At 52.1% G+C, this 25,608-nt stretch overlaps 11 protein-coding genes across 11 annotated transcripts; 7 read left to right on the forward strand and 4 right to left on the reverse strand.

The window, feature by feature from the left end:
• Positions 1-822: 822 nt before the first annotated feature.
• COCMIDRAFT_40828 (uncharacterized protein) lies at positions 823-1,092 on the reverse strand (the record flags this gene model as incomplete). Its single annotated transcript, XM_007694365.1, has 1 exon — positions 823-1,092. The coding sequence occupies one exon, from the start codon at positions 1,090-1,092 to the stop codon at positions 823-825; it is 270 nt and encodes an 89-aa protein (XP_007692555.1).
• Positions 1,093-8,861: 7,769 nt separating this feature from the next.
• On the forward strand, positions 8,862-10,154 carry COCMIDRAFT_9287 (uncharacterized protein; the record flags this gene model as incomplete). The annotated part of the gene is made up of 1 exon (XM_007694366.1): positions 8,862-10,154. One exon carries the CDS (start codon positions 8,862-8,864, stop codon positions 10,152-10,154), a length of 1,293 nt encoding a protein of 430 aa, XP_007692556.1.
• A 141-nt stretch (positions 10,155-10,295) lies between these two features.
• COCMIDRAFT_107570 (uncharacterized protein) lies at positions 10,296-10,706 on the forward strand (the record flags this gene model as incomplete). Its single annotated transcript, XM_007694367.1, has 1 exon — positions 10,296-10,706. The coding sequence occupies one exon, from the start codon at positions 10,296-10,298 to the stop codon at positions 10,704-10,706; it is 411 nt and encodes a 136-aa protein (XP_007692557.1).
• Positions 10,707-11,495: 789 nt separating this feature from the next.
• On the forward strand, positions 11,496-12,470 carry COCMIDRAFT_107539 (uncharacterized protein; the record flags this gene model as incomplete). Its single annotated transcript, XM_007694368.1, has 2 exons — positions 11,496-11,699; positions 11,787-12,470. The coding sequence occupies 2 exons, from the start codon at positions 11,496-11,498 to the stop codon at positions 12,468-12,470; spliced, it is 888 nt and encodes a 295-aa protein (XP_007692558.1).
• A 606-nt stretch (positions 12,471-13,076) lies between these two features.
• On the reverse strand, positions 13,077-14,002 carry COCMIDRAFT_30225 (uncharacterized protein; the record flags this gene model as incomplete). Its single annotated transcript, XM_007694369.1, has 5 exons — positions 13,077-13,335; positions 13,394-13,530; positions 13,607-13,663; positions 13,732-13,835; positions 13,972-14,002. The coding sequence occupies 5 exons, from the start codon at positions 14,000-14,002 to the stop codon at positions 13,077-13,079; spliced, it is 588 nt and encodes a 195-aa protein (XP_007692559.1).
• Positions 14,003-15,053: 1,051 nt separating this feature from the next.
• Positions 15,054-16,715, forward strand: COCMIDRAFT_107544 (uncharacterized protein; the record flags this gene model as incomplete). Its single annotated transcript, XM_007694370.1, has 2 exons — positions 15,054-16,025; positions 16,077-16,715. The coding sequence occupies 2 exons, from the start codon at positions 15,054-15,056 to the stop codon at positions 16,713-16,715; spliced, it is 1,611 nt and encodes a 536-aa protein (XP_007692560.1).
• Positions 16,716-18,054: 1,339 nt separating this feature from the next.
• On the forward strand, positions 18,055-18,649 carry COCMIDRAFT_107536 (uncharacterized protein; the record flags this gene model as incomplete). Its single annotated transcript, XM_007694371.1, has 2 exons — positions 18,055-18,121; positions 18,192-18,649. 2 exons carry the CDS (start codon positions 18,055-18,057, stop codon positions 18,647-18,649), a joined length of 525 nt encoding a protein of 174 aa, XP_007692561.1.
• Positions 18,650-19,075: 426 nt separating this feature from the next.
• On the reverse strand, positions 19,076-20,038 carry COCMIDRAFT_40833 (uncharacterized protein; the record flags this gene model as incomplete). The annotated part of the gene is made up of 1 exon (XM_007694372.1): positions 19,076-20,038. The coding sequence occupies one exon, from the start codon at positions 20,036-20,038 to the stop codon at positions 19,076-19,078; it is 963 nt and encodes a 320-aa protein (XP_007692562.1).
• An 822-nt stretch (positions 20,039-20,860) lies between these two features.
• COCMIDRAFT_107550 (uncharacterized protein) lies at positions 20,861-21,322 on the forward strand (the record flags this gene model as incomplete). The annotated part of the gene is made up of 1 exon (XM_007694373.1): positions 20,861-21,322. One exon carries the CDS (start codon positions 20,861-20,863, stop codon positions 21,320-21,322), a length of 462 nt encoding a protein of 153 aa, XP_007692563.1.
• A 1,710-nt stretch (positions 21,323-23,032) lies between these two features.
• COCMIDRAFT_9293 (uncharacterized protein) lies at positions 23,033-24,739 on the reverse strand (the record flags this gene model as incomplete). The annotated part of the gene is made up of 5 exons (XM_007694374.1): positions 23,033-23,363; positions 23,424-23,785; positions 23,835-23,898; positions 23,948-24,497; positions 24,553-24,739. 5 exons carry the CDS (start codon positions 24,737-24,739, stop codon positions 23,033-23,035), a joined length of 1,494 nt encoding a protein of 497 aa, XP_007692564.1.
• A 449-nt stretch (positions 24,740-25,188) lies between these two features.
• Positions 25,189-25,523, forward strand: COCMIDRAFT_40836 (uncharacterized protein; the record flags this gene model as incomplete). Its single annotated transcript, XM_007694375.1, has 2 exons — positions 25,189-25,331; positions 25,370-25,523. The coding sequence occupies 2 exons, from the start codon at positions 25,189-25,191 to the stop codon at positions 25,521-25,523; spliced, it is 297 nt and encodes a 98-aa protein (XP_007692565.1).
• Positions 25,524-25,608: the final 85 nt, after the last annotated feature.

Here is a 25,608-nt window from a genome sequence, read left to right on the forward strand (position 1 = left end):
GTGAGTGAGACGTGTTCAAATTAGCTACTTTACCAGCTTCTAGCTCTATAGCGCGTGGGCTGCACGACTTAGCACTAGTTGCAATCGATTTCTTGGGATGGATTTGTATATAATGAGCTAAAATTACACCTATTCTGAAAAACTCGAAGTTGGTGTGCGTGAAACACATACTTGTTCTAGTTTTAATCTTTAGTGATTTAATGGGCGTATTGAGCGCAGCAGAAAGGTCTTATGACTATACTGTAGTCAAACATGTCAAGTTCTCCTTGCAAATTATCCGACGAAGAGCAAAAAAGGGGGGCACCGTGGAGACCCTGAAATCCGATACTTCAAGGCGCTCCCCATGACCCGCGCGCTTTCAAGCGCCATTCATAGCCGTTTTCTTAGCCTGGCTGCTCACGATACCCAACGGAAGCTATCAGCATGCAAGTAAGAAAAGACATATCGTCGGTATCAATAGAGAACTAAGCTCAGAGCCGTATCTACCTGTCATGCTGCTGACGCCGCATGAGACATGTCTGCGAAAGTGTTATGATTTCTGATTTTCTTCCCGGTCCTGCAACAAGCATGTTGTGAAAGGTGCTAGATGATCATATTGCAACAGGCCGATAGACCGGCAGGCAGATGGGGCGGGGGTGGACCTTTGCATCATGCATATCCCAAAAGGCAGTGCCGACCCGTCTTGTTGTCTTCTTTTTCGGAGGAAAGAGATGGAAAACAAAGGAAAACTCGTACCCGATCATACAGCGAACAGGCCATGCGCTAGGAATCTTTCGACAGGCGAGAAAAGAAAGGAAAGTGGGCTGTGGCATCGTACCATGTTCATATACCGTAACTGCACGTTTGATAGGATGCTAGGAGAAGGGTTTGCCACCGCCATGTAGTCATTGAGTTTCTTTGATACCCGAAGTCTCTAGTCGCTAGGCAGTCATTCGGGTTGTTGCTCAAGATGCTCGTTTGAAAATCGGACACGAGGACAAAGTATGACGAGATTCTGCAACATGTCAGGGTGACTAACATATCCAACGGTCGGGTCTCCATGGTACGGACATCAGCGGAGACGCCGGGATGGGTTGAAGTTGCGAACGACATTCCCTAGAAAACTGCTGATAGTCATAACTTCGGATGTGCCCAGCTGAGTTGGAAATTTCCTAAACGCAAGGCCTATTGGTATGGACAAGGACCAGGTTTCCACACTTCACTCTCATCAAGTCGGATGGCAAGAAGAATGGTTGGTTCCTCTCACAATTTTGAAGATAATCCCTTGAACAAAACTCGGAACGACCGGCAGTCAGTGCGTTGTCATTGTTTGTTTCATTGCTGCAGCCGCTGCCTTGGTCAATTTGGATCAAAGGGATTACGACAGCTCACATTGACGGCATGTCTAGTGCTAGCTGTTGTGTTCAGCTGACACAAATCACGAATAGCCTGCAGACTCCAGGGGTAGATGACGGTTTAGCATTCGGTCCGGCTTATTTCAAACGGCGGTCCAACGAAAGTGTCCAACGACAACGGGGTGAGATGAGCATTAGCCATGATCCAAATTAGCTGCACTCGGTGGGTATAGTCGATACCCACTGGATAGTCACTCGAGGCAAAAACAATGCTTGTTTGGGGTGGTGTTGGCGTTGTGGAATCAATACAGCATCTGAATGTCGCGGAACTGTGGCGTCGCTGATTGTCCGTCCCCGGATTGAGAAATTTAGTGTTCTAACACTTTTGTGGGGAACAGGCGTATCTTGTGACGGCTCTCGTGTTGTGGTCTCTGTAGAAGCCGTTTTTTAGGCTTAGACTTGAACCACAGAGGAATATGACTTGTGTGGCTAATCACATCTCGTAATGAACGCCTGACCGATGATGTCCCGATTTGGGAAGAAAGGAGCTGTCCCCATTCATAGCGGCATCGTTGGCTTCCACAACATCCGCACAGACCAATCGTTCTTGAAGTGAGCTGGCAGAGGTGTGGCTGTAGAGTGTATTTGTCGTACGCGTATATCTCAGGAAGTGACCGAAATTGGCGCTCAAAGGCTGTACGCATAGCCTGCCTGCTTGGGTATCAAATTCGGATTTTTGGTATCCTCTACTTGCTAAAGAAATCAGGACCAAACTAAAAAGCCTTTGTTGTGAAGTCTTGGCTGACGTGTACGAGAGGCAGAAGATCGTACGTTTAATCAGAGAAGCCCCCTGTACGTCATGGAGGCGCCGTGCTGGCATTTTACCTATCCTAGATGTATATGCTTCCATCGTTAAGTGGTTGGACGGGCTATTGAATTTCCTCCTGGAGCACCAATTAGTAAGGTGTTTGGTGTTGATTTTGTGATTATGCGGATGCTATCGGCCGCTCCGTACGACACCAACGTTCGCTACCGAGCTGTGATGCTGCTAGCCAAACCGAATTTCATATTAGTATGAATCAAGGGAGTGATAGCCTTGGACGTTGCGTGATACTGACATGCCAGAATGCTAATAGAAATCTCACAGTATCTTCGGCTGTTGAAGACATGGATGCCGTGGCAATCTAGTTGTGCAGATCGGCGCCTTGCGAAACACCAATGGGCATTGCAAACAAAGGATACACGAGCGTTTCTAAGCCGGAAGTCGAATCAAAGTAAGGTTCATCGCCTCCTGGCGACTCGGGTAGCCGTTGGCGTAAGCTGTGCTGGTTCAACAGTTCCACTGGATCCGTTGTGCGAGTCTTCGATCCGTAGAAGATGAGCGGTTCGCGCACCTAGGCTAGCTGCTATCCTGTAATCGAAGTCGATTCTAGTCTCGTGTTCTCTGCGCCAAATGGGCTGATCGAGGAACGCGCTGAGGGTACGACAAGACAAGCCCATAGTGGTATCACCTGCGCTCGCTCGCGCACGAGGTAGAGAAGGAGCCCATGTTTGCAAGAAAACAAGTGAGATGAGTATGAGTTGGCTACCGCTTCACTCTTAGAACCAGCGAAATGCTAGCTCAACTTTGAACGGTCCCCGGCGCAATGTCGGTGTGGGCGCTGTCATCAGTCGTCGCAGGTCCTTCATCAAAGAAGGGTTTGCGTCGGCGGGTCCGATGGCTAAACCCCTTGGATTTGGTTGACAAATCTACAGACAGGCTATCCAATCGTAATCCATTGTCCCGTGGTAAGCAAAGTTGGCTTCATTATTGTTTGCAGACGCTGGTTTCATCGTCGATAACTCATACCATTATGAAAAGATGGATTGCTCAGTGCAAGCAAGCATCAACCCATGTTAGATTTTTTTTCGGTCATTTGATCAGGGAGACCCGGAATAGTAGTGCTTGTGCAACAGTTCATACGCGCAATAATCAACAGACAGCAATTGGGCCAGCGTGGCAACCATGCAGCGTCCAGCCTTTGTCGAGTCGGCTGAGACAGTTGAGAAGGGTCTACGATGTTTTCTGACTTTCCGACAATGCATTTGAGGCGGCTGCAGGTCGCCATGAATCTATCGACCATGGCCACTGCTTTGATGCCGGTCATGAGTGTCACGGGACAGACGGGAGGCGGCAGCTGGCTGTGTCTCGATAGTAGACGCCGCGCAGGGCCGTCGAGTGCTTGGTGACGTCCAAGTGCACAGTGAGATGTCTCGAAGGGGCAACCTCCTGAGGCTTCTCAGCCACCGTGTCCCTCTTTGCTTTCAACGGCTGTCGTGCTAGGATGCAAGAGATGCCATGGCAAGTGCCGAAATCGCCAGGGAGAGCGCGCACAAAGTGCGGTGAGGTGCTTGGAAAATAAGCGGTAGGCGTGCCTCTGCATCTCCCCTCGGAGAGGGCGTCAGATGACGGACCGGAAGTGGAAAGCGAAGAGGAGGGCCCGGGACGATTTCATGTTGGCTGCTGCGGCAAGCCTGGCGGCCTGCGTCCCTCACTCGAGAAGCTGATGATGACGAGCTGGCGATTGGATCAGGACGGACATGAGCCTTTTACCTCGAGGCAGGGAATGCAATGCGAAGAAGTGGGAACTCATGGCGCGTCAGCCCCCATGGCGTGGTGGTGGGCGGCCACAACGTGCAAGACAGACACATGAAGGCGAGGGAGCATGGGAAGTGAGATTGTCGTCCCACAAGCATCGGCCGTCTCCGTCTGGGCCAGGAGAGGGCCTCGTTGTGTCGAGGCTGCTGGCGCTGTATGTGTACATAGATACTTAGACCCAGGCAGACACCATGACGGTGCGAGGGGTTTGGGGAGTTTGCGCATGGGTGTCGTACGAGGGGGGGCCAGTAGATGCCAAGCAAGCGCTAGCACCGAAAGGGGAAGATGCGGGTACACGCGGGGGGAAAGGGCAGCCGCGGGAAGGTGCACGTCACCACCGGGTGGTCCTTCCCGATTCCCTGTCCTGCCGTCTCTGCAGGCCATAGCATGCCATCTGCATCGATGCCCTTGGTCGTTCGCTCGTTCGCTCGTTCGCTCGCTCGCTCGTCCGCCCTGTTGGCCCGTCCATTGTCTGTCGCCTGTCCATCGTGTCGACACCCCAAGGGAGCCGCCGCCGCGGAGAGAGCGACGGCGGCCCATCGCTCTGCGCCATCGTCCCCTCCCTTGGCCCCCCCCCCCCCTCTCTGACCACCACTACCACCACTGCCCCCTACTATGCCCCCAGTCTCAATATGCCCTTCGCCGCATCCATCTCGTACCGTAGCCCGACAAACAGCCGCTGACACTATGTGACTTGCTGCAGCCGCTGGGTGCACTGCCTGGCTCTACCCGCTTTCGGAGCTTTGCGCAGTCAACCACCCACTATGTCGGGTCGGGGTGTGAGCGGTGGGCAGGGAAAATGGACGCTGGAAAGCCTCTATTCTGGCGCTGCGAGGTGCTCTAACCCAAACATCCAAGCAATGCAACACCTGCGCATCGCTCGCCGGCCGTGGCGCCCGTGTGTGTGCATGTGTGCGTGAAAGTGTGTGCATGTCCCAGCATTCTCCTCCTCGTCGTCATCTCCAGTCACCTCGAGCGGCTCCCTCCAGGCCAGGTAGTCTTATTGCGCTCGCTCTCTGTGACAGCTAGTGGGCCTGAGCCTAATCCCACTCTCGCTGTCTGGCCCTCTCCTTCACCCTCAACCCGCGGGACGATCTGTCGTCTGCCAGCGGCTCTCGGCCCGTGGCGCTCCTAGCTACGCCTGGACTGGGCCTCTCCACCACCGGCTGCTGAGTGGACGCCGCCCGTGACTGACGATCCAATGCAGCAAGGCTGTGGCAAGAGTGAGAGCAAACTATGGTCATCTGTCTGTCCCATGGGTTATTCTGGGCGGCTGGCCCAGAGATGAAACATCAGCGACCCAGCACTGCGGTCGTTAACCTGTCGTGTCGAGTCGGGCCCCGATCGGAGCACGCTGTTGTATTCAATGTTCCTGCATCGCTGCACGGGACTGTGATGCCTTTGGTGGCCGAGCCAATGGACGGGCCGTGAGGCGGTGGGCCGGAGAACAGGGAGTGCTAAGCTCAGCGAGGGCCTGAAGTCTATTCGAGCTTTGTGAATCTAGGCATTGGCGAAGACGATCCCTCCCTGGCGTCGGAGATATTCACTCCCTGCTTCGGGAAAGGCTCGTTGCTGCAGTTTGCAAATGTTACCGTGGTGCTAGAAAACGGCCACCGTCTGAGGAATACGGATGGTTTGCTTGGGGCTGAATCTTGATCCGGCACGCCTACCATGCATGCCTCACGCCTATACTCACTTGGCAGGCACTTCTTCTTCGAGCCAACAGATCCGTCATGGCCCTAGTCTGCTTCTACCCTACATCGAGCTGTAGCGTTGCCTGCCTGTCAACAGTACTTCTACTGCCCACTCTTATTCGGCCGCCTTTGGTGTCCTTGACACACCCTTCCCATATCCCATCCTGTCCGTCACCACTCACTTCCCCGGACCCACTATTTCCAACAATCTCCTCTAAATCATTATCTTGACACCATAAACCGGTACCCTACCAGCCTCGCAGATCACGGGGCTGTTAACCCTGGTGAGCTTGTGCAACATCCTGAACACAAGTGATGAATCTCGAATAGTGAGCACAGGGCATATATGCTTCAACCCCTACACCGTACAGTTGCTACCCATACCGAGCCAGGCTCATATCTACTACTACTTGACCGTGGTATTATCCTTGTTTATCCAAGCTATACTCGATAACTTTCACCCTAGGGCAGACAGCACATCTTTTGTCTGTCGACGATCACCCCAGATCCCGGAGTTGCCTATAGATTGCTCACTCTCCGACTACAAGCCCGTATTCTTGTGGCAACAGCCACGGTTGAATACCAGTTGACGCCACATAATCTCTTTTGGAAAACGGCTGCATAGCCTGGTAAGTTCGAAACCGTGTGGCGCGACATACGTCTTGACTTGACTTTGCGAGATTGACAGTTGATAGTATACAACGTCGGAGTGGTCCCTTTCCCACATTTGTCACCACCAAAAACTCCTGGCACCAAACGGCGGGGCTACGATTTGTACCTGTCTGTGCTCTGACTTTGACATCCCGGATTCTTGGAGAGTGCGGGAAGAAACAAAGCGCAGCTGTGGGTCTCTCACTCTGCGGAGACAAGCCGTTCGACTCTCAGGGCGTCGCGCAGCCGCTGCGAGTGACATCAACACATACTACACTGCATCGCACGTCCCTCCAAAAAAACCCCCAAGCCTGTTAGTCCATCTTCTCCTCCTCCGTTGCCACGGCCAGCGCATTGACAAGATGCAGCATTGGGACTAACACAGGCGTTGCACTATCTCCGGCATCAAGTTGAGCGGCGCGTCCCTCACACGTCTAAGGTGCAAGTCAACGGGCGTACTGCGGTGACTGCTCCTGATTTTACTGCACTCTACCCAGGCCGAGCATCAGCGTCAACAGAGCCTAGCTCCCCCAGTAAAGCGCAGCGGCAGCTAATCGAGGATCCATTCCACCCTTGTGCCGGCTAAACCACAGAGATTGCCTGAAGCGAACCAACAGCGGCTCGAAACGAGCTTGCCCGGCTTGACCACCATCCCGTTTCAGCAACCCTCTCGCAGCCGCCCCGGCGCGCCGAAACTTACCATTCGAACTGCTACGCAAGCCGCTGACTCGCTTGATCGATCCGCATCTTAGGCCACGGTGCGAAGCAGTTCGGCTGTAGCGGACTTCTGTCAGCAGCGAATCCTCTCGCCACTGCCGGCGCCATTTGAATTGGACCCAGTCTGTCGGGTCTTCCGGTGCAGAATTTCTAGAGAAGAGAGGGCGGCAATAGATTGAGACGCTTGCAAGGCTCATTGCCCTCCCACGGGCTCTCCTCGGCATCGACCATACATAGCAAAGCGGCAGTGCGTCGATTGCTCAGTATTATCATGAATCAAGGTAAGTCAGATTCACACGTATTTCCAACCCACATGCAGCATATGGGCAAAAAGAATTGCCATCCCATCATTCCTTGCCTTGCCCTCAGTCGTTGGCTCTAAGCGCCGCACTCATCCAACCATCACCTTGCGCCATTCTCCGCACTCTTTTCACACCCGTCATTCCTGCATTCACTCCTATATTGCACCACAACACGTCGAGTGCATCGGCTGTTGGTCGACCCCTCTTCCCACGGCAGCACGCTACGGACGTGGTATTCTGCCCACCCGTACAGTCTGCTTTTGCACGCTTGCTCTGCCACCCGGTCGCTGTGCCGCGTGTGCGACGGCGTCCCACACGTGCCCCCATCTACGCTCCATTGCGCACCTGTGCACGTTGCCCGTTGTTGTCACACGTCTTGTTCAACAGCACACTGTTTGGGGGAAGTCGATTGGCTGACGCGCAGGCTAAGCAGTGCTGCAACCACCGCCGTCATTGGCATCGGAAAACCCTTTTTCTTCGGAGGAAGGGTATATCGATCATATTGGCGCGCATGCACATCATAACTCATTCGCAAGCGTATCCGATCAGTTCAGGCGCGAGCCAGTCCTAACACATGCACCAGCCGGGCTCCACCAAGGCTCGATCGCAGGTTGCTACGGTACACATCGTGCCGACAGTGCGTAAGTATGAAAGCTCTCATTGGCTGTTTTCTTCCCGTCTGGCATGGCAGGCTCGGTGGTGTTGCCTAGCCCTGTGGCCCCCGAGCCTGCATTCCTTGACGCCTCTCTCGCCCGGTGCAGCCCAAGCATAGCCTTCCCTACTCCGAAACAACCACGTCGTCAATGTCCTTGATCATAATCGCCGTCGCACACGTATCAGATGCATGGCATACTCGGTCTTCCCAACAGGCCGGTCTGTCGTATTGATCACACGACAAATCTTGCGGTAATGCCGTACCGCCCCTGGCCTGCTTGACGACTTAAATCGTGCCACCCTACCGGCTGGTTACATATGGTTATCGTTGGCCTCACTCTGGTCCAATGGCTTGTGTTGTGAATTAGGCTGACTCGTGCCTGTAGCTATCAGACGAGTGCGGCTCTCTCGGATTCAGGGTCTGCGTCCATTAGTACTTCACCTAGTTCAACTGCTTCTTCGGCACTGGCATACTCGTACGCAACATTTCCACAGACTGTTGCAACAACTTACCCCAACCATTTCCCCCCAGTGTTCACTCCTGGCTGGGGGAACGGCGGCAGCATGTCCTCAACTCGACGACTGTGAGTATTCCAACATTTCGCACTCGAGCGTGTGGAACCCGACGGGCATGCACAACCGCTGACGACTACATGGTAGGAATGATGCACCATCCGCAGGCATGTTACCCACTGCAAGATCACCGGGGCTAGGCCACTCTGTGTCACCGTCGATGGGTTCATCGGCGAGAGACAACTATACGACAGGGACGTCTGCCATGCATAGATATTCACACACCCTGTCCCCTCGCTCCGATCTGTCTGGCTACACCTCCCAGCCCGACACTCCCAGGAGTGTACTTCCGACAGCCATGCCGTTAACTACTTACAACAACGGCTATCATACGGGTACCTATGTACCGCCCACCGGTTCACCTGAATCGCCGCCGTTCAATGCACAGTCGGTCTGGGGCACAATCCTCTGCGAAGGTAACACGGTGACACCCACCCTCGACGCCAAGATTGAAAAGGGCTTCTTCTTCTCAAGCGACCACGTATGGACCTGCTATCGGCGGAACTACTTTGCTGTGAATGTGTCGTATCAACTCTCGCCATGGACGCCCAACGGACGTCTGTACCTAGATCAGGGCAATGGCAAGCAAAGCGAGCAAATACAGTCGATGGCTGTTTCTCTTGGAGCTGCTGTGGACGGAGCATCGGGAAAGACGATTGAGCTGATTCAGCATACCCCAAAGCGCGACAAAGGCCCCCAGCTAGCCATGAAGAAGGAGCTGCTGGCACCGACACCACCAGGCAAAAGTCATGAGCACGGTAGTTATGCCCTTAACAACTTCCATCAAACCTCGGCTGTAGCAGGCCCTCATCTTCCGCTGCAAAGCGAGAACGAGTCGTCGCAGCAATACTCTCCCACAAGCCATGGTAGTAGCAACTACCAGCATTCGTTTGAGCGCATCCAGTTCAAATCGGCAACGGCCAACAACGGCAAGCGTCGGGCACAACAACAGTACTACCATCTGATTGTAGAGCTGTGGGCGAATGTACAGAAGCCGCAGGAGGATGGGCCAAGGTGGGTCAAGGTGGCAGCTCGCTTGTCCCAGCCGGTCGTTGTCCGGGGACGGTCGCCCAGTCATTACCAGAACGAAGGCCCGCACAATGCCAGTACATCCAGAGGTGCACCTGGCTCAGGCTTGGGTGGCAGTGGCCACCATGGGTTGGGATCCAACGGCCGCACGTCCTACTCAAGCTACAGCAACGCCATGTCTGGCAGTGGTACGACAGGCATGGGCGGGAGCATGTATCGTGGCAACACATACTCGCTGGACCCAAGTCCGGTTGGCAGCCATTCAATCAGTTCATCAAGCTCCTTGAGTGGGGGAAACATTCAAGGAATCGTTGGTGACCAACAGATGGTTGAGGACGGTGACAGCAAGATGATGGACACGACGCCGCATGAATACTCGTACTACCCGGTGACCATCTATGAGAGCACCTCGAGCAAGTTTGAAGGCACACTTCCGCCACCAGATCGTAGGGTTAAGGAAGAATATCCCAGTGGTGCGTGGCAAGTGGGAGGATGCGGCCGATTTCAAGGCATAGAAAGTAGCCGCGGCTACTACCCTGACGTTCAGACGCACACGTATTGAGAAAGCGGATTTTGTGGCGGCTTTGTTTGTTGACGTTACAGAGCGAGTATGGCATGGCCAAGACAAGTTGGGTGGATTCCCCTCGCAACCGTCCCGCACTTGGACTACTCTCGGAGCGAACGACGCACACAGACCGATGTTATGCATACCACGGCCGAGTATAGATGGGCAGTAGGAAAGGCGTGGACACTACATCACGCTCGACCAAGGCTGCATGGGGGTCAAGCACCAGCATGCTGGCCGCAGTGCAACACTCAGGGTGCTACTACATTTGGGACAGCTGTGTTCAACATGGTTGGTTGTAGTACTGTCACTGGTGGTGGGTGGGCCAAGTGTTGTAGCTGCAATGGGTATGTCTTGAGTGACGCGTTGCTGGCTTGCTTTTGCTTTGTTTTTTTCTCTACACACACATCCCTCATTGTTAATCATTCACCATGTCGCGGCGCTGACCCCCTCATGGCACGACGAAAGCACGACTTGATTTCACTTTTCTCGTTTCATTTCTGGGTACGATTTGCAGGTTTATGTTTTCTTTTTTCTTTTTTCTCTTAACGATGGTTGGCTTCGGGGTAAAAAAAAGAGGGGTGCAAACAGGTGTTCAGGAAGATGCAGGCATGGGTACTGGGCACTCTCATGGTTATGTATGTGCATGGCGCATGGCGCATGGTGCATGAGGGTTGAAAAAGCAACTGGCCATGCCCTCTTTGCCTGTTTGGGCCGTTTCTGGCTGGCCTGCTTTGATATGTGTCCTGATGGGCTATGAAGAGACGGCGAGCTGGGTTTCTGTGACTAATGAGTGGTTATGACACATGCTATTCAGGGCTGGGCATCGAAGGCGGGGGGAAGGGCAGACGGGAGGATGGGAAGTGCACGCAAAGGCTGACGATGGCGGCCCCTTGTCTGTTGTATGATTATGTAGCGTCCTAAAAGCTTTGTGCTAGTTGTGCGAATGCAGGCGGCCCCAGTTTTTTTGTTTTACGGCCCGGAGTGCTGTTTTTTTGTTTTTTTGTTTTTTTTTTGCGAAATGTTCCGCGGCGTGGTGGGCGTCGTAGCGAGCGGTGGTGAGGTGAGGTTCTTGTAGGCTCTAGCGCTCTGCCTCTAGCGTGGGGTCTTTCCGCCTTCCCCCCGCCGTACGCCCGCTCAGGGTGAGGGATCGGCGGCAGCGGCCAAAACTTTGACGGGACTGCGCCGTCTCGGCCTGCCATAGTTGTCACGTCATTGCAACCTCCATCACCCTGCCCTGCCCTGCCCTACTCTACCCTGTCCTATCCTGTCTTGTCTTGTCCCCATTCCACACCACTTTCTCTGCTGCTCCCCCAGGCACACCCGCCCACCGCCACCATGGCTTGGTACGATGAGGACAGCTGGCTGACGGCAGCCTTTGCGCCAAACCCCACGACCATAATCGTCACGCTTCTCGTCGCCATAATACTGCCAATACTAGTGCATGGCTTTCTCTACAGAAAAGCCGCGGCTGCTACTCAGCTGCCCACCTTCCTGCTCGTCGGCCCGAGCGGAAGCGGCAAAACGGCCTTTGCGACTCTGGTAAGTATACTTCCCCCCGCCACAGCCACGCCCAACGCAGCCGCACTGCATGACACAGCCCATGGCTAACCCAGGCCCCCTTCGCAGGCTGAACGGAGCGCCTCGACCCAGACACACACGTCGACGACCCCCCTGAACGTCTCCGCCCTGCTCCCCAGTCCCCACGTCCCCGCATCCTCGCACTACCGTTCCCCAGGCGACCCAGCCTACGAACGCTCACGCAACTTCCGCCTCCTCGACACCCCCGGCCACGGCAAGCTGCGCCACCACGCCACCTCGCAACTCACAGACCCAAAGAACATCCGCGCCATCATCTTTATGCTTGACGCTGCTCAGCTCGCCGACGAAGCTGGTCTCATTGAGGCGGCAGAATACCTTCACGACGTGCTTCTCTCCCTGCAGAAACGATACACAAACGCCACAACGAGTAAAGGGCCCAAGGAAATCCCCGTGCTTATTGCAGCGAATAAAATGGATCTTTTCACTGCGCTGCCTGAGCATCTGGTTAGGAATTCGCTTGAGAAGGCTATTACGGAAATTAGGAATAATAGGGCCAAGGCGCTGAGGGATGGCGGCGCGGCGCTGAGTGGAGGCGAGGATGAGGTGGATGAGGAGAAGGAGTGGCTTGGCGAGGGCGGTGAGGGCGCGTTTAGCTTTGAGCAGATGGGGGAGAGTAGGACTAGTGTTGTGGTTATTGGCGGGAATGTGGTGGGTGGCAAGGCCGGGCCTGGGTTGGATGGATGGTGGAAGTGGATTGCGGAGCAACTTTGAGAGTTTTTCTTGGGTTGTTACGAATTACAACTATATGGAGAGGCTTTTGTGCGTGTACATGTATGTGTATATAAATGGTTAATTTATACTAATAATTTTCATTTCTTCTACCACATTTGCTCCCCCTACTTTTTTTTAAAAAAAAAGGAAGAAAAGTTGCATTATCAAGTTTTGCTTGCGAAGTAAAGAATGCCTTCTTGGCAATATGTCCAAATTAACCCCTTTTGACTATCTGGTATTGCAAAGCTACAAAAAGTATAGAAGAGCGGCACCCCATGAGAACAAGGATAGCAGTATCACAAACACTACAAGTGTGACGAAGGAAAGTGAGAGAGAGAAAGAAAGAAAGAAAGAAAGAAAGAAAAAAAAGAACAACCTCCCATATCTCAGTGATGTAGTTGGCCTAGTACTATTATGCATTACACTAATCTGAATGTTTGGAAACGAGATGTTCTTGTTTTTACCCATGTATGGCGATTTCCCCGTGGATACACGGATGCGTAGCCTCGGTTGTTTCTTGTGCGACATTTTGCTCTTGCACTTTGGTATTTTTTTTGGTTGTTATTCTTAACCTTTTGTTGGAAGATTGCCCGGGGGTGGGACTTGCTAGAAGGCGGCGGTGGTAGTAGTAGTAGTGGTGTATCTTGCCCGAGTATCTGGAAAATTGTGGGTGAAGGCGTGTACGAGAGAGCATCGAGTGTGATTTTTTTCCAGCTTCTTCTTACTACATACTACTACTTTCTGCAGGCTAGTACTAAGTTTCTTTTTCTTCTTGCGATATGGTGGTCTATATTGGGCACTGGATCCAGGTTTTGCCTTCCTGTTTTTTTTTATCTTGATGGCTTGTGTTGGGACGAGGGAATTCCTGTGCGTATGGATCGTACGCCTAAAACTTGTGAATTGATGGTGATATTGGGATGTACCTGCTGAGATTGTCAAGGTGTAAAAGTGTCGGGGGAGGCGGATACTTGGAAGATACTTGCCGCTTTGCCCCAGTGTTATTAGTACTTTCCTGATGCCCAGATATGCCAGATATTTGTTGGGATCTCGCAGCACGGTACTGGAAGGCGAAGGCGTGTATAGATGGAAGGCAGAGATGCGCATAGGCACAAGCTGCGCACCATAAATTGACTGACCTCCCCCTTTCTCGTCCATTTCTTCTTCATCCTACTCTTCCTCATACATCTTTCTCCCTGAAGCAAGTCCATCAGCCTCTAGACAGAGGTCCCTCTCTTTCCTTGTCCTTTCCATCACCACCTACTGACACTTCTTCCTCCAGGCTCATCCCACAGCCTTTGACATCGTACTGTTCTTTGGACTTCAGAATGGCTTGCTGAATATTGCCGTACCCTCCTGTCCTACAAACTGGACCCAGCTATAAGGCATAAGGATTTGGCATTGCAGTCGCAGCCTCAATATCATCACCAGTCCTGAGTACGTCTTTTTTCCTCCATAACATCTGGAATGAGACCACCCACTCTCTTATCGCATGACAACTTACACTCGTTCCAGCATCCCACAACACCCGCCATACTGGCGTAAGGGGGCATCGGGGTTCTGAAATGATGTGATCAGGTGCATAAAAAGGTAGGGATAGTCACCCAGTGATATGCAGATTCGACAACCCCCCCATATGCAGAGAACTCTACTACGCGCTGAGGGCTGAGGAGGATATGCCCTAGGTATGTATCCCCCAGACCCGTTGATGACTAACAGAAAAGAACAGCTGATGGGGGGGGGCGGTCTGTTTGAGGGGGCTGGGGTTTTTATATTGCACAGCATTTCCTCCCTCCCCTACTCAGTCAAGTGCGACGCACGCGCAGGCTGACCCAAAGGAATTGGGAACAGGTTCATTCCACGGTTTGAGATTTTCCGTTTCGTCAAGCGTTCTTTCGATGTCGTCTTTTCGTTTCGTCAAGTGCTCGTTCGATACCGCCTTTTTGTTTTCATCTTGTTCTGGGTTTGGATACACGGGCGGTGGTCCGAGTCACAGAGTTGGTGGGATACGGAAGATACGAGTGCAAGGGGGTTCAGGCGGAGCTTCCATAGAGCATATCAGCAGCCCTATCAGTTAGAACTAATGGAATTATGCTGGAATGCCGATGCGAATCATGAATCGAAGTGATGCGAATTAGAGTACTTGAACGTATTTCTATATGGCCTACCCATGGTATGCACGTAAAAGCATCTCATGGACCCATGGAAACCCCGCCTCAACCTCTTTTAGGCTGGGATTCTCCATATTTAGTTCCAAACAATTATCCAAAAGCGGCGACAGAAATCCCTAAAAGAACGAAACGGTCAAAATTCTCCGAACATGCACAGATTCGTTTGCCAAGTGTAGGCTGTGGCTGTGCTACCTATCACGTGTCGGAAGGAACTACTAGCGGCGGGTATTTGCGGGTCAACTTTCTGGCTTGCCGTGGCTAACGCAACTCGGAGCGTCTGGCCATAACGTAACTTTGTCACCTTTTGACGTGTGGGTACTCGTCTTTTTCTTTTAATTCCACGCAAAACTTTTCCTCTCTCCACCCTCACACCAATATACCCAGAGTGCCCTTGGAGAGCACGATAACCGCGAAAATGTCTACCAAAACGCGCCCCGCCATGCCACCCGTCGTCATGAACAGCATCATGGAACAAATTGGCAACACACCACTCGTCCGCCTGAATAAAATCCCACAGTCGCTTGGCATCCGAGCTACCGTTTACGCAAAAGTTGAGGCTTTCAACGCTGGTGGCAGTGTCAAAGACCGCATTGCCCTGCGCATGATCGAGTCCGCAGAAAAGTCTGGTCGCATAAAGCCTGGCGACACACTCATTGAGCCTACGTCTGGTAACACTGGTATTGGGCTTGCGCTAGTCGGAGCAGTCAAGGGATATAGGACAATCATTACTCTTCCTGAGAAGATGAGCCCGGAAAAGGTGGCGGTGCTCAAAGCGCTTGGTGCTGAGATTATCCGCACGCCCACCAGCGCAGCGTGGGATAGTCCCGAGAGCCACATTGGTGTTGCGCGAAGACTGGTCAAAGAAATCCCCAATGCGCATATCCTAGATCAGTACTCGAATGTCGACAACCCGCTTGCCCACGAGTGCGGTACTGCTGAGGAGGTATGGGCGCAGACGGAGGGCAAGGTCACTATGCTTGTTGCTGGCGCTGGAACCGGAGGCACAATTACTGGTCTTGCACGGGGTCTGAGAAAACACAAGCAGGACATCAAAATTATTGCCGCCGATCCTCATGGAAGTATTCTGGCTCTACCCGAAAGTCTGAATGAAGAGCATGTGAATGAGGGGTACAAGGTTGAGGGAATTGGATACGATTTCATTCCTGATGTCTTGGAGCAGAAGATTGTAGACAAGTGGTACAAGACCGACGACCGATCTTCTTTCCAGTATGCGCGCAGGTTGATTGCTGAGGAGGGCATCCTCTGCGGTGGTTCTTCCGGAAGCGCCATGGCAGCTATGGTTGAGGCGGCTCGGGACATGAACCTGACTGAAGACGATGTCGTGGTTGTCATACTACCCGATAGCATTCGCAGCTATCTCAGCAAGGTGCGTCGAAATCTAGGATATCTGTGATTTATCTTTACTAACCAGCAATAGTTTGTCGATGATGACTGGCTCGCTGCCAACGACCTCCTCCCTCCCACACCTCCACACTCACCTGACTCCAACGCACATCTCCGCCGCCTCTCCACTAGCAAGAAGTCCGACCCCTTCCATGGCGCCACTATCGCTTCTCTGCGTCTGAAGCCCGTCACCACTGTCGCCGCAAACTCACCTTGCAGCGAAGCCATTGAAACCATGCGCGAAAAGGGTTTCGACCAACTACCCGTCAGCGTATACTCCTCCTCTGGCAAGGCCCGATTAGTCGGTCTAGTCACTCTCGGCAACCTCCTCTCATACATTGCCGCCGGCCGCGCCACACCAAAGTCGCCCGTCGAAGATGTCATGTTCGATTTCCGCAAATTGAACGAAGTCGTCAAGGACCTCGGCCGCCTCTCCCTCGACGGCGACAACGCCAAGAACACGCAAAAGGGCGGCAAGAAGGGCCGAAAAGAATTTGTTGAAATTACAAAGGAGACTACCCTTGCCGATCTTAACAAGTTCTTCGAGTGGAATAGCGCAGCAGTTGTTACGGAGCAGGTTGATGGCGAGCACAGGGCTGTTGCTGTTGTCACCAAGGTGGATTTGCTGACCTGGATGGTTAGGCAGGGTGGTGCTAATGGTGCGTCGAATTAGAATTTGCATGGCTTAGATGGTTAATCTGGAGTTTGTTTGTATTTTTTTGGTAAAAATGGGAATACGAAGATATGTAGATACGGGCATGATTTAACAAGTGGTGTCTATGGGTACTAGATATACAGAGACTTCAACGTCTATGAATATATTTGCTTGTTTTGGGGTTTAAAAGTTCTTCGTGTTTTTGCAGTCATTTCATCGACTCTTTTCTAAATATCTTGAATGACTTTGTGGTTTTTGGTGTTCTGATCTGCTCATATTTGATGTCTACTATGTCGAGACCAATGTAATGTGGAACTCTGCTAGCGTACAATAGGGTTAATCGAGCTCTGCAGATCCATAGTGTTTCAAAAATAAAAGCTAGTAAATATGTATTGATTGGGAGACGGTATGTAGGTGTAATACACCAAGACTTCACTCAGCGCAGCCTTGCATACTATAGCGATACCTTCCCATTGCTTACCATTCCCAATACGCTTCTGTAGTTTGATACTAGTTCCTATTATCATCGCTTGCGAATAATCTTTTTGGTCGTCGAAGCTTGCTCGAGACGAGAGCAGTGGGTTTGGTCATCTGACGTCGCTATTATACTACGCCGCGGAGGAGTGTCAATCATCCAATAATTGTCTAGACGGGCCAACAGCCCCCCATCATCTCAATGCCATGCACTGTAGCTTACAATTCTAACAACAATTGTCACAAGTTTCTGTCAAACACAATACATGAAAGAAAGAAAAAAAAGAAGGAATAAGAGTATCACCTGCTTCAAATCTTTTCCTTCCTTATGCCACGGCAGCCAGCACATGACCGTCTTTCTCCTTCTAAACCCGCGTCAAAGCAATCGCATATCCAGACCGCCCGAGTTTCGCATCGCACGCGCATTTTAGGGCGGTAATGATGTAAGTAACAAGGACAGGCCCCGAAGACCGCGTCGTTAGCGCGGGGCGCGACGGACGTGGGGAACCGAACTTACACTTTGCCGGGACACACACACACCAGGAACAACAACCTTCACACACCCTTGTTGGTGTGTGTGTGGTGCGTTGTGCCCCGCCGCACAAACCCCCCCAAACACGGAGCTTGTCTTGAGGGGGAATCCCATCGGGACTTGGGCGGGTAGGGATGTTTTGATCCTTATTTGTTTAGCAGGTTTATGAAACGTGATCCGAAAGGGTTGTTGGATGCAAGTGTTTATTGAGGTGAAGTGTTCGTCACATTTGGCTGTACTTGATCTCTATTTCCTCTTCCCTCTTCTTCTGCCTTTTTCAGATTTACATTGAGTAGATTCACCGTGTTGCTTTGAAGAAAGATACAAAGCAAGAGTATTGATACTGCCATCATGTCGGATAACATCTATGTCAAGAGTGTGGCAGGCACCTGCATCACATTCTCTTTTATCCTCGCCGGTACAGTCACATTTTGCCCTTTCCACGCAAATTGCTGCAGGGAGAAATCAATACTTACATCAACTCACAGGAAATGCCATCACACAATCCTACATGACTGTCCCCGCCCTCCTCGTTGACTTTCCTCCCCCGGGCTCAAAAGACCACAAAGACCGCGCACGCCTCCTTGGCCGCCAATGGCCGCTTTGCTGGACAGTAGGAAACCAATTCTTCCGTCCCATTTCCACACTCGGCTTCCTTGGGTATGCCTACGCGGGTTACTCTGTGTACCGCGAGGGTGTGCTTGCGCGCAGCGACTGGAGGCTGTTTGGTGTTGCGGCGGTGATGCATCTGACAACCATTCTGCACTCGGCGATCAACATGCAGCCGCTGAATGATAAGTTGGAGGCGCTGGCGGAACGGAGCAGTGAGAAGGAGTTGGGCGAGGCACAAGAGATTGCGACTAAATGGGCGAGCTGGAATAGGTTGAGATTGGTTACGCCGGTTGTTGCGGGAGGTTTGGCGTTGTGGAACTTGCTTTCTTTGTAGAGGGTTGGATGAAGAGCTGGGGGGTTGTGTGGTGAGAGGAAAAGGCTGGCTTTTCGATTGTAGCCATGGGATGTGTCCTCTGTGGGACTTTACGAATGATTAGCATGAGAAGAATGAAAGCGTTCCATTATCGCCTTGAGCCTGAGATGTCATTTTGCGTATTGTGACGTTCTATCTTCATGCTGAGAGTGTGTATTCCTATACCTAGAGTCTTTTACGAGGCATGCAACCGTCAATGGATTTCGAGGGCATGTCTTTTAGAGTGTTCGTCTTGAAATGAACATGTGAATTCGTAAAGATAGAAGGAGACAGAGCACTCAAGAACTTCAAACATTGCTACACAAGGAAATAACCCTCAGAGACTAATACAGGCAAAGACCTGCCGAAACATCCAAATTCACTTATCCGTTAGAACTGCCAACATAACTACCTCTTGATAGCCTGGTCCTTCCATCCACTCCTCTCCGCAAGCCAAGTCTCAAAATCACACAACTTGGGCTCCTCCTTCTTCAACTTGCTGATATCGGCACCATAGCCCTCCGCCGCAAACCAGCTAATCATAACATTCACCTCCGTCACCGCCCACATGAGCGTTGATCCGAAAAATCCGTAGGTCGCAGGGAGGGGGCTACCAATAACGCGCTCAAAGCACCCACTCATCTCATCCATGGTCAACTCGCTGCCCGCAAGACCTTCTGCACGCCCATTCCACTCCTCATGATCAACAAACGCACGCGCACCAAACAGTCCAATGTCCTCGACCGAAATCCACTGAAGCGACTTTCCCTGCAGGGTATCGCGCAGCGCAGCAAGGAAAACCTTTGTGGGAAACGCAGGGGTAAGGTTATCCATGAACGCCACAGGACGCAGGATAGTCCAGCCCATGTTTTCTCCGTTCTTACCCGCTTTCGCGAGGAGATGTTGCTCAATCTCGTACTTGCTCTGGAAATGCGGGATGGGCGTCTTGTTCTCGAAGCTGCGCTCGTTGCCGCCGCGGTCAACGCTCGAGTAGACAAAGTGCGTGACGCCTTGTTCAATGGACTCGTCAATGAGGGCGTTGCCTTGCGCGACTTCGCTCTCGTGAGTGACGTTTTTGCCGAGCGAGACTTGCACGGAGTAGACGCCCCAGACTTTTTCTTCTTTGCCGGCTTCCTTCAGCGCGGCTTTGGCGGAGGCGAAGAGCGCTTTGGGGTCGTCGAGGTTGCCTTGTACGAGCTCGACGTCGGGATGGCGCTCGACAATCTTCTTGGCTGAGCCCGAGTTGGCATCACGGGTCACGGCCAGAAGTGTGAATTGTGAGCTGGAAGGATGCGATGCGAGTTGTTCGAGTACAGCACCGCCTTGCTTGCCAGTGGCGCCGGTGACGAGAATGGCTTTTGTGGCGGCCATGGCGAAAATGCTTGGTTGTTAACGAACTTGTAGTTTGGCTTGGTGATAAATCTAATAAGTCAAATTGCCTTTTTAAGCCTCAAAAGATCAAGTGGCAGTAAGAGAGGATCATGAATCCGAAAACGTAGTGGCAGCATCGCTGATATGCATGTAGGACTTTCACGTGATTGCGTCGCACAGAGGTAGGGACCACCGGCCCCGCAAAGACGCTCCGTTTCTTCTGGCAGTGATTCTAGGTGCACTACTTTCATGTGCAGAGTGTGCGGGCTACGGGCGAATGAATGATGTTCTCATAAGGTTTCATGTGGCGTCGGGTCGGTGAGAAACCCCCGCCGATACTGAGGGTTGACTGCATATGCACTGACAACGGCTGTGCTCAAGGGCAGTTGACGCAGACGATACGTGATTTTTCATGTTTGACTTCCGGTGTTGCAGATACACGTGCAAAGATGGAAAAAGCGTGGAATATGCATGCAGATCAAACAACGTGAATTGCCGGAGTTTGGTTCGTTGATCAGTTCGGATAGAGCTGAAGTTGAGTGACGACACCGATCCTCCACGCTACCAGCAGTGACAGACTAGGACGGTCATTGTTGCAATGGGCCTAGCAATGAAGCCAAATTGTAGCTTGGAGGCTTACAACACAAAAAATTATCCGCAAACAACGTATCGACACTCCAAAAGCCATCGAAAATGGCAGACCTCCTCCGCTTCTCGCAAGCAGAAATCCGCTTCGCAACCGCGACCCTTGCAGCCATTGCAACCCTTGCACCACTAGCATACTATCTGTATCCAGCGCAATCTCAAGAAAACACGCCACACATGCAAACCTTCAACGCCTTCATAAGAAGTTACTCCACTTTGCGTTCCCACGCGCTCACCACCCATGCCACTCGCGACTTCACCCATTCCTCCTTACCTTCTGACTTGGGACTCCCACCCCTGCCTATCCGGGCCTTCCGAGGCAACATGGAAGCCATGTTTGACGTCTTCAATAGCTTCGAAGTGACGCCTCAAGACGACGGATACGGCGGCCCAGCGGTGCATTTCTCACGTGACACAGATACTGTTGTTGCGCATTGTCGGATGGGCGGGAAGATCAATGGAGAAGGGGATAAGGGAAGGGCACTTCAGGAGAGTGGGGTCACAGAGTGGTGGACTGAAGCGGTGTTGTTTGTGAAGATGAGCAAGGACGGACGGAGAGTAGAGAGTGTAAGGGAGTTCACGCATAGCAAGAAAGCAGACGAGTTGCAGACGAGGCTGGAAACCGCATTGGGTGAGTGATTCCGATGCTGCGCTGGCAATGTGATTGATTATCAGCATTGTATGTTTTTTTTCAACACGTGTCGCACATCAAAAACAGTATGTGCATCCACAGAGACAGGCAAATACTCCGTCATGGGAATCACGTGCACATGCATCCATCAGACCCTCCGGCAAAGGGGGGGGGAGGGGCATCACCTCATCACATTCCCACTTACGCATAACCAAAAAGCAAATCTCTCATTGCCAACAATGCCAATTCCTCACAACAAACACCCTAATCTCGATCCCGATCCACCTCAAAATCCGCATCCGCATCCTCCTACACAAAGCACACACACCTTAATTTTCCCCCTTCCCCCTTCCTGCATCTTGAACCCCCACCCACCCTTCCAGCCCTAGCAAAGTCAGGCAATAACAATAATAATAAAAAATAAAAAATACCACCATCCGACCTCTCCGCATAACCACATAAAACCCCCCTGCAACACATCTGTGCCGCGCAACCCACACCCCCCTCTCCATATCCCCTAGCGCCACTCCCCCACCCATCGGAAACGTCATCATATATTTTCTTCTTCTTAGGTCTTTTCCACGGAGCACCACGCATGCCCCCCCCCCGCTTGCGCTACAGGGGCGGGTGTCTCTCTTTCTCTCTCTCTCTCTCTCTCTCTGTGTGTGTGTGTGCATTTCCTGGGTTCTAAAAAGTTCCCGATGGAGAGCCGTGAGGGTTTTTTCCCCCCTTCGGACTTTCCAAGGGTGCGCGATTACTTATTGGGATTGAAGATGGTGGTTGGTAATGGTGGGATACAGAGTTGCCTTACAGGGCTGTTATTGTAGTATGCTAGAATGGCAATAGTTTCCTCGAAATCTGAATCTCATTTTCCCCCCCTTACACGATTGTGAGATGGGAATTGATTGAGAGGGAATGGGGTGTGTATTTTTTTTTGCTTCTTTTTGTTCTGGTGACGAATGGTCATGTGCCTTTGCGAGTTGAGACGATGCTATGCAATTGTTGTCTATTTTTCCCTTTTGAAAAGAAAGACAGGATTTTGCTGGCACGATGACGGGCGAGTATGTATGTATGCTCATCTGCGCAACGGGAATCGTGTTGCATGGCTTATTTGCCTTTTTGCCTTGCTGCATAGGGACACGCTTTCCAGCCGAAATCCCGTACCAGAATTCAACAAGGGGGACCAGGGCGACGACATTCCAGGATATGCAAGGGAGGCAGAAGGCACATGCATGCAGGGTATTTGATATGCAAAGTAAGTAAGCGAGGGACAATGTGGTGTGTCGTGTCGCACCGAGACCCATGTGGATGTGGAAATGTAACTGTGATGTAAAGACTGCACGCTTTGGGGATTTGGGATTACAGAGAATACTGAGTTGCAGGGGGGTTGGGCATACGAAGGATGAGCGCCAACGAGTCAGAAGAGTGGCCATTTGGTGGGAGAGATAGCCGAGCCAACGGACCCTCCCGCTGATCATGTGCTTATGGCTGCATGGCGATGTACGAGTGTTCTGGAAAGTACCCCAGGCGTGACGGAAACTTTGGGATCATCTCGTTAAAGCATTGCTTGTAGTACACGGTGCTGGTACAAGGATGCAAAAGACGCTGATTAAGTAGTACCAATTCGATATCATTATCATTAGGCTAAATGTCAAAACTCTGAGTACGCAGGGCTAATCTCCGCGAGTATACCGCATAAACAAGCCTCAGAAGCCTTGCTATTCCCAGTCACCAGCACCGAGGTCAATGGCCTTGCCGGCCCTCATGTCCTCCATGATGTTCTCAATGCTCCAGGGCTCGTACTTGTATCCCTTGGGGTAGTTGGGCTCAAACTTGTCTTCATCCTTCATGTCGATACCTTCCTTTAGAGACTGAGCACTCTTCTCGTAGTTTTCGTAGGCATAGGCCTCTGGGTCATGGCCCCACACCCACTTGGGCAGCTTAGGTGCAGCACGACGTGGGTCTAACTTAACCTTATCCCAATCGGTGTCTTGGAGGAGCTCGGCATTAGAGAAGCCTAACTTTTGAGCACAAGAGTTGCGAATGAAACTTTGATTGCGAGTCAGTCTCAGTGCAGATGTGATTAGGGGAAACAAAGTAGGCGCTTACCGGAATCGAATGTGGACACGAACAGACTGAGGAATGTTCTCCTTGCCGCCGATCTGGAGACACGAAGCTATTGAGATAGCATCCTCAATTGCCTGTGTCGCGCCGTTTCCAGAGGCCGGGAGATAAGAGTGTGCGGAATCGCCGATCTGAATGACGCGGGCACCAGGGGAGCACCAACTTGGCTGGGGGTTACGCCAAAGCAGTTCAAAGTTGACAATGGTGTTGGGAGGTGTTACTTCGACAAGTTGTTTGAAGATCGGCGCCCACTTGATCTTCTCCATACCAGGCATGGTATCCATGCCGTCGAGCACCTCTTGCTTATCGATCGTGTTGCTCCAACTTTCTTTTTCAGTACCAGTAACCTGAAACACTTTAGTTAGGCTTCTTAGCGATGCTTAGTCTGAAGCTTACATCGTGGTTCATGATCCACACCATGACATCTTCACGGGACAGAGTAAGGGCGTATGTGGATGGGCTAGAGCAGGTCAGAACAGTCGCATGCTGGGTCGCAAATCGCTACGTACCCTAGCCATGTCCTCACGATAGGCTCGTTTCCGGGCATCATCTTGAAGAACTCCTCAACCTCGGGGTCCTTGGCCAAGGCTTCCCTAGGGAAAGCAGCGCGCCACATAGCCCTGCCTGAGGGTCTTGCGCGCACTTGTCCGCCGACCAGCTTCTGACTCTTGGAACCAACACCGTCAGCTGCAATCACAACATCTGCCTCATAGCGTTTGCCGTCATCGGTAACGCAGCCACCCTTCCCTGTCTGCTCATCCTCAAAGTAGTCAATGACCCTGCGGTTGAACTCTACGGAGACACCAAGGTTCTCTACTGCGCTCACAAACATCTTGTACACGAGCGGGCGCATCTGGAACTCGCCAGGCGGTGTGTCGGGGTCCAGCCCTTGGGCACGCAGACGGTCCGCGACCTTCTTGGGTCCGATAACAACCTCACCCGAGTGTTTGAAGGTCTCGATCCAGGCATTGTGAAGTGAGATTTTCTTGTACTCCTTGAGAAGTTCAGGCCAGTGCTTTAGGAAACGTGTCGCGCTGAGACCCATGAAATACATGTCACCTGAAGTTGACCATAAGCAATATGCTCTACGCTAGACCCTTAGGTGCCTGCTCACCAGCTGTGTTAATGTCGGCATTCCTCTCCAAAACTCGTACATTGTGGCCTTTGCGCGTGCACTCGAGGGCGGCAACTAGGCCAGCAAGACCAGTCCCAACAATCAGGACATCGATGCCGGTCTTGGGATAAGACCCTATTGGCTTCGACTCCATGGTCGAGTCACGGGAGGTGAGTGCGTGAGGCATGATGGCGATTTATTTCGTAAGATTGTAAAGGGAGGGTGAGAGAGGGAGTGTCGTCGAAGCCGGCATGAGCCCCAACATGCCTGCTTTTCATACACGTCGAATCTTCGCTGTGCTGGCATTGTCCGTTGGGGTACCAGCGAGGGTTGCCGAAGGTGCTCGGATGTCCGGGTGGTCGGTCAGCTTCAAACATACATTCTTTTGCGATCGCACGACGACAGTCACGCAATGCAAGCATCAACACCTTTAGCGGCAGATGTCAGGAACGCGGTCTGTTGAGCTTGCGCTACGTCCGATAGTGATGACGCTAACTAGAAACTCCCGGGAGTGCTTTGCGCCCGTGTGTGTGTGCGTGCAGCGCTATGGTTCCCCGCAAACTCCGGAAGCCAAGCTTGTCGACGGTACACTAAATCAACTCTAAGAAAAGTGATTTATCAAGCCTCCCATGTAAGATGCAGACGCTTGTCAGATGCTGTGGGGTCACCGCAACCTATGATGGTTTGCAGACGGCAGGCCACCGCCACCCATGTGATTTGAAAGCCGTTTTATTATGGCTGGTTTCAACCACCTTCCCTAATGATACCCCTAGTTTTCCGTGCATAGCTATTGGAGACGTCATGACATTCAAGCGAGCCGTGTTGCATATCTCTGCGCAGGATTCAAGGCCGAAGAGACCTACATCTGCCAAAGGGGGATCGGGGTAGGCTCAGTACACGACGTGCCACGCTCTTGCAGAGTGTCAGGGCATGACTTGGTACATAATATGGCGCCCGAAAATACGTCGTGATACTTGAATAGAAAATCTAGACAATGTCAAGCCTCGGCGAGGATGCAGCGGCGTGACCAATGTTTCCGATGCCCAATAGCAGGGC

This window comes from Bipolaris oryzae (genome assembly GCF_000523455.1).
Source record: "Bipolaris oryzae ATCC 44560 unplaced genomic scaffold scaffold_213, whole genome shotgun sequence".
Classification (NCBI taxonomy): domain Eukaryota; kingdom Fungi; phylum Ascomycota; class Dothideomycetes; order Pleosporales; family Pleosporaceae; genus Bipolaris; species Bipolaris oryzae.